Source organism: Harpia harpyja, chromosome 13 (assembly GCF_026419915.1).
Source record: "Harpia harpyja isolate bHarHar1 chromosome 13, bHarHar1 primary haplotype, whole genome shotgun sequence".
NCBI classification, from domain to species: domain Eukaryota; kingdom Metazoa; phylum Chordata; class Aves; order Accipitriformes; family Accipitridae; genus Harpia; species Harpia harpyja.
Genome location: NC_068952.1, coordinates 43,821,057 through 43,827,652, shown reverse-complemented (window position 1 = coordinate 43,827,652; position 6,596 = coordinate 43,821,057). Strand labels below are relative to the sequence as shown.

At 56.5% G+C, this 6,596-nt stretch overlaps 1 protein-coding gene across 8 annotated transcripts in view; it reads right to left on the bottom strand.

The window, feature by feature from the left end:
• Positions 1–2,578: 2,578 nt before the first annotated feature.
• The window catches only part of KANSL3 (KAT8 regulatory NSL complex subunit 3), a 26,363-nt gene continuing 22,345 nt past the window's right edge, over positions 2,579–6,596 (bottom strand). For 4 of the 8 annotated variants that reach the window (XM_052806307.1, XM_052806310.1, XM_052806309.1 and 1 more), the window contains 2 exons: positions 5,422–5,584; positions 2,579–3,212 (listed from right to left, as the gene is read on the bottom strand). In XM_052806307.1, the coding sequence (XP_052662267.1) occupies positions 2,608–3,212; positions 5,422–5,584 (768 nt within the window). In that variant the 3' untranslated portion in view covers positions 2,579–2,607. The other 4 variants (XM_052806308.1, XM_052806314.1, XM_052806313.1 and 1 more) reach the window with 4 other exon arrangements.

The window sequence follows — 6,596 nt, the reverse complement described above, 5'->3', positions numbered from 1 at the left end:
CCTGGCGGTGTTTGGGGTGTCCTTGATTTCTGGGATCGGGGCAGGGTTTGGGGGGATCCTCGCCCTAAGCACGGAGCCCCAGATGCATTTCGTGATGCTGTGGGGATGGGCTGAGACCCACCTCCGGGGCCGCCCCGATCCCATGGAGAAGGAGGTGCTTTTCTGCATCAGTTTTGGGGGAATCGCAGCCGTTTCGTGGAGCAGCCACGTGTCCCAATGCGAACCAGCCCAGCAACATCTCCAGGTGGTTTTTGCCTCCGTGAGCTCCTGTTGAGCTGTTGCAAATGGCCTAAAGGCTTTGTCAGAGGCGCAGGACTTGCTTTTCTCGTGCCGGCTGCTCCCCACAAGCGCATCCGCTCACCGCCGTCCTGGGCGCCTCGGCACGAGCCATCAAATTGGAAAGGGCAGAGGGACGGTGGCGCTTGCTCATCCCCAGAGAGGGTTACTGCTTCAGGTGGAGCAGGAGCCATAAGTCAGCTTTTAAGGACCACTTCTGCTGTATCCACAGAAAGGAAAAGCTTTGGGACAGAAACTGGAAAAGGAGAATTAGTCCCCAGCAGCACCGGTCACTCCATGATACTTAGAGCGTTAGACTCGGTGAGAAGAGCAGCGTCACAGACGCAACCACTCCTGGATCTTCCAGCCTGGGCATCGGAAAGGCATTACACGCGCTGCAGACCACCCCGACTCTACCCCAAGAGCTTCACTGCCAAAACACCTACCATTCACCCCGGTTTGGGAGCGAGGACGTGGCCACGGAGCTCAAGCCTTCCCACGAATAGCTGCCTTTGCACCTGGGAGCGAGGGCACTGGAGGTGCCACAACCCTAAGGGTGTCTCAGCCTTATTATTGTTATTGCAGCAGAGAAATTGTGACTTCAAGCCTGGAAAAGAAAGTTGAGCTGCTTAAAAACACTGCAGGTCGACAGCAGACCCTCGTTTTTACCAGACATGCTTGTGTCCATGGGTGCCGCGGATGCTAGAGCCAAGCCTAAGTTCATCCTGGTTGTTTTCCCATCGCTGTCCGCTCAGGGAGAAGGTGCCACATTTAGTGGCATCCCATCGGCAAACCCCCCGTGCCAGGGGCTAGCTCAGCCTTGGGATTCAAGGTCATCCTGCACCCATGACCTTTCCTGCAGGAAACTTTGCCTGGGCTGAACCCGGATTGCTGGCAAAGTAAAATCTTGCCTTTTTTTTTTTTTTTTTTTTTTTTTTCTTTTTTCTCCCCCCCCCCCCAAAACCCCAGGGAAAAGGGGAGAAAAGCCCAGGGCTCAGCAGGGTTTGGGGTGCTGGCAAAGCTCAGCACCCTCAAGACTGCTACTCACCATCGTGCCGGCATGAAGTCCGGCGTGCGAGAGGCTGCGAAGGGCAAAGCAGGACGGTCCCCGAAAAGCCGGACAGCATCTGGAGCAGCATGTGTATAGCCCAGGAGGGCTGGGAAGGGATTCACAGCATCTCCCTCTTCTTACGATGAGCAAATACAGCCTTCAAAGGGGAAAACTGTTATTCTCTTCTGTTTTCAGGCTCCTTGTAACGAACGCCCTGCTTCTGCTGTGGTGTGTGCCCTCCTGGCCAAGCCAAGCCAAAAACAGGATCTTCTCACGAGCCGGCAGGATGAGGAAGTGAGCGGAGATGTCCGAAACGTGCCTGCCCTCGGCGGGAGCGCGGGGCTGCCCCGGCACTGTGGGTCTCCGTCTGCCAAGAATCACGCTCCCCGAAAGCGTCTCAGCCGGCAAACGTCACACCGTGCCCTGCGTCGCTCCGGGGAAGCGAGGGTCAAGGGCTCAGCAGAGCCGCAGCACGGGATGAAGACATACATACAGAGCGTCGGGATTATCCCCGATAACCACAAAAAGACCCACCAAATCGCAGCCCTAAGCTCTGTCCTGTGAAAGCAAGCCCCAGAGCCCAGTGACAGCCCCAGGGCGGGGAAACACTTGTCCCGAGCCCTGGCAAACCACCCTCGATGGTGCCGAACTGAGCCTCACCGCGTCATCTCGGCCCTCATTTTGTGGCTCAGCCCCTTTGTGTCACCCCTTCTGCTGCTTCCCCCATTTCAAACACAAGCTGCCCAGGTGCCTGGCGCTACCCCTGCCTGCCGATGCAAACACAACTAAAGGTTAAGTCAAGGCTCAGGGCAGATTAAAGTTGAGCCTTTTTCAGCGTGTATAAATATTCCCAATAGTAGGAGGAAGCAGTTGAAACTTCTACCCAGAGGAGGGATGTACGGGCAGATAGCACAGACAGCAGGAGCTGCCCCGGTTGCTGCCCAGCCTGCTCCCAGGACCCACAGCATGAACCCTTCCCTGCCTGCACAAGGCTGCTTTGTCCCTCCACACCTTCACGGCAAGAGAAATTGGTCCTCAACGAAAGTGGTCAAGGGCTGGGCTGCAACCAAAGCTGCTTTTGGAAGGGACATGTGCAATGAAGTCAGTAAAGAACAAAAAAAAGTTTTATTAAACAGCAACAAAACCAGAAAAACATCCCCCCAGTTTCCTCCAGCCTGAACCAGCCCCCCCCATGCCCACAGGGCTGTTCCTCTCCCACCAGGCAGCCGAGCTCAGTCTTCCTGAAGTGCCCGGTCGCAGCCGAGGGGTCCCGGGGGTCCCTACGGCTTCTGGCTGAGCGTGGGCCCTGCCGTGGCGATGATGGAGGAGCTGGCCAGGCTGCTGCCCAGCGTTATGAGCGTGGTGCCGGCCCCTCCTGGCAGCACACCCTGGGGCAGCAAGTGTCTGTTGGCCAGAGCCTCTCTGGTGTGGATGATGGTGCTCCCGTCGTCCACCACGGAGGGAACCCTCCCCAGGGTCTCCACTGCCCCCAGAGCGTGGCCGAGGGCCGCGGCGCTCTTGGTCAGGCTGACCTTCTCCCCGATGTGTCCCAGGGGTCCATCGCCCTTCACCGTGGCCAGCGTGGAGGTCAGGATGACAGTCTTGGAAGCAGTTTGCAGGACAGGTCCAACCTTCGAGTGTACCAGGCTGCCGGGAGGGCTGGGGGCACTGGCCAGGGGGGAGGTGGCGAAGGTGACGGCACCAGTGGGAGAGCTGGCAGATGAGGAGGAGGAAGAGGAGGAAGGCTGGATGCCCGGCAGTTTGAGGGGGACGGAGGTAGCCTCGCCCATCACAGACTTGGTAAGTGCAGACAGCTTGGCATCTGACATGACGTAGAGCGTCTTCATGGGGCTGGTGGTGGTCACTGCGGAGAAGGGGAGAGTCACTGTGGAGAAGGGGAGAGCGCGGTCAGTGGCTGTGGGGACGTGGTGCCCACCCTGGGCTGCAGCCCCCAGCTGCAGCGGCGGAGTCGCAGGCTTTCAGACTGAATGGGAAGACCTGGCCCTGTCCGCTCTCCAGAGCGAGAACCCAAAACAAACCCCAGCGCTGTCACAGCCTGGGCAAGGAAACCACAACAGCCAAACAGGCACCATCAGCACCGCTCCTCTCCTAGACCGCTCAGATCCCCCAAGGAAGCCCCTCTCTTCCTTCAGTGTCTGATCTTCTCCCAGAAAAAGTCCCGTCCCATTGGGACAGGACACCATGGTTCCTCCTCAGGCAAGCAGGCCCCATCTTGCCCCATCCTACCCGTCAAGCTGTCACAGACCACACCGAGCTCACGCTGCTCTCGGCAGCCCAGCTCAAGGCAAGCTCTTGCTCAGCTCTGGCATCTCCAGCTCCGTCCCACCAGCAGCGCTGGGGGTGCTCATCACACTCCACCCCAGGAGACGGCTAAAAGACTTTAGGCTTTGTGAAACGAAACCCTCTGTGCTCTAAGGCAACGGCAGGGGTTGTATCGTGGTGGTTACCCCATCCGAGTCAGCTCCCCAGCTGCATCTACAGCGGCCACAGCCCAGAGAGCAACAGAGGGGAGAGAGACTTCACTGAAATCTGATCACTGGGTTTAGACGCACTCAAGGGACGGGAAAAAGCCTGGAGACCCACTGGCAGTTAAAGACAACGTTGGGCAGAAAACCCCAACCTGGAGCAGCCCATAGTTTGCCCCTGCAGTTGCCCAAGGCTGTGACTTGCTCCATCCCTCAGGAGTCCGCACCGAGGAGCGGAAAGCAGCACGTGCCCAGCCACCCTGGGTCACCTGGCACGCGACACTGCGTCTCTCTGATATAGTGGCATCAAAGACGCACCGCGGTCTCCCTCACACTCCTCAGCGGTGACAGCGTGCCACGAACACCACCAGCGCAGCGTGGACCTCTCCGAAATGAAATGCCTCGAGCAGGGAGGGCACGGAGTGAAGGCTGACGACTGACTGCCTAACCAGGATGGGACCACCGACCCCACCATCCTGGGGGGAATCGGGGAGGCTGGAAGGGCAGGAGCACGGCAGGAACAGGCGACTCCAGCCTCTCCTACACGGGCTGGGGAAGCGGCAGAGACACACGGTGATGCTGTTAGACAGTGGCAACGACCGCTCCACGAACCGAAAAGTCTGAAAAATTTTTTGCGCTAACACCCTAGTCCACCCTGCTGCTCCAGCAGCTTTCCTATGAACTGGTCCTCCCCGCTGGACGCAAAGCCAACCAGCGAAAGCAGGTAAAGCTCTCCACAGATCTAATTTCATCCACTAGCTACAACAAATAACAAAAGGAACAAAACACAGAGAAGACGACTTAAGCCTAGTGCTTCTGCACCTCCCTATTGAGTCCTGGGGGAGACGAGCAGAGTTTGAAGGTCTGCAGGGGTCAGTTAGCTGGGTTTAACGCCTGCAAGGTAAACCACACATGCTGCAGAGCTTTGCCCTTTGGGAAACTGGCACAGCCCCACTAAACTTCATCCGCCAGATTTGGCCTGAGTGCTGACTACCTGCTCACCCTGCCGCTTTCTTGGAAATCAGCTGGACCGAGGAAAACGAAAACACTGGCTTGGCTGGCAATGGGCTCTTTGGAACAGAAGCCTTTGAGGATGCAACAGATCGCATCACCGCTTTGTGTCATTTTTTTTTTTTTCCCCCAAGTCTGAGGCTACTGGCTGGGCAGTGGCTCTGCAATATTTATTTAGCTGTAATTGGATGGGTCCGCTCTCCCCCAGGCAAGGTAAATAAATGTGGGCAGCAGGGAGAGTGCTTAGTGCTACAAGCGCATGACGGCGGCCCTAAACACAAATGGCAGATAATCCCTTCTGTGTTTGGTCTCAAGTTTAACACCCTGCTCTTCATCAGCCACTCAAAAATGGCTGCACTGAGTCACAACTCCTTGTGCAAAGAAACCATGGGGGAACCTAACTTAAGGGGGTGGACAAAAAAAAAAAAAAAAAAAAACACCACACAAACAAAGCGAGGGGCTTAAAAATAAGCAGCATTCAGGCAGCTATTCCCCAGAGTGACTCCGCAAACGTCATCCAGTGGCATGGCTCCAATCCGGCCTCCGCTCTGGTCCCCAGGCCGGCTGCCCGCATCCCACGACTGCCATGCGCCTCACCTACGGGTGCTGCTGCGGCGGAGGTCAGGTGTGCCGCGGGGTCGGCGGGAGCCATCTCTGCGCCAGCCTGGGCTTTGCTGAGATCCATCTGAGACAGCAGCTTGCCAGGAGAGGCGGCGCTGGTAGCTGGGGCAGCCAGGTTCCCAACAGCACCGTCTGGAGCCTGGAAGGGTTAAAGTAACGGAGAGCTACTGGAAATGCCCCACTGCCGAGGATACACCATCTGCGGGGGGCTGCAACCATTCCTTGGGACCTGCGCAAGCCCTCACCTAAAAAAAAAATAAAATCAGAGCACGCCCTCTCCCTGCTTCTTCTAGCCTTGCCCTCACTCTGACCAGTCATTACCAAGCTCAAGGAAAAACGCGTACCGAGACAATATCCACAGATCTATCTGTATTTTAAAAGCACGATGGTGTCATTTGCAGTACCAACACCACTGTCGGTGTTTGGGCTGAGACTGGCATAAACTCATTGCCTTTTTCTGGAGCGGAATGGAATGGCTCTATCCCCGTCTCTGGCTGTTAGAGAAATCAGTTCTGCTGTCGTTTCCTCTGCAGCAATAGTAAAGCAAGAGCCGGGAGCTCAGGAATGATTCCCACATCATGCAGACACACTTGCAAGAATGATCCGCTACTACCAGCAGCACCAGTGAAAAAGCCCAGCAAAAACTGGAACAGCACGCACCATCCTCTACATTGGAAGAGCTTCCCTCTCGCTTGACAAAGACATACAAGCCCCTCTGACAAGAACCAGCTGGTTACACAGCACCAGTGTCCACCAAACGTTAAACACTGGGACAATTGGGGAGTTTGGATTTGTATCCTAAGGCAGATGGCAGCACACCCTGGAGAGCACCGACAAGCTTCAGTGAAGTACCTGGAAACTCCCCCATTCGAGGGGTTCTTCGAACGCCTCTGGGTCTGCTTCACTTGCCTGAACTCTGTCCAGGTGCATCTGCAATCTGATACTGGAGAGAGCCAACTGCATGCGTTCCTGTGCTCTCCCTGGGAGCCCTCACAGCCCTGAGCTGACACAATTCAAGCTCCAAAGCAGCTTTTCCAGCTATAAAAGCAGATACCCACCTCTTTGGTCAGACTTCTCTGAGCCAACTTGCTCGCTTTCCTCCACCGTTGACAAGCACCGCCTAAGCTCAAGTCTGAGACCCCCCTACCTGA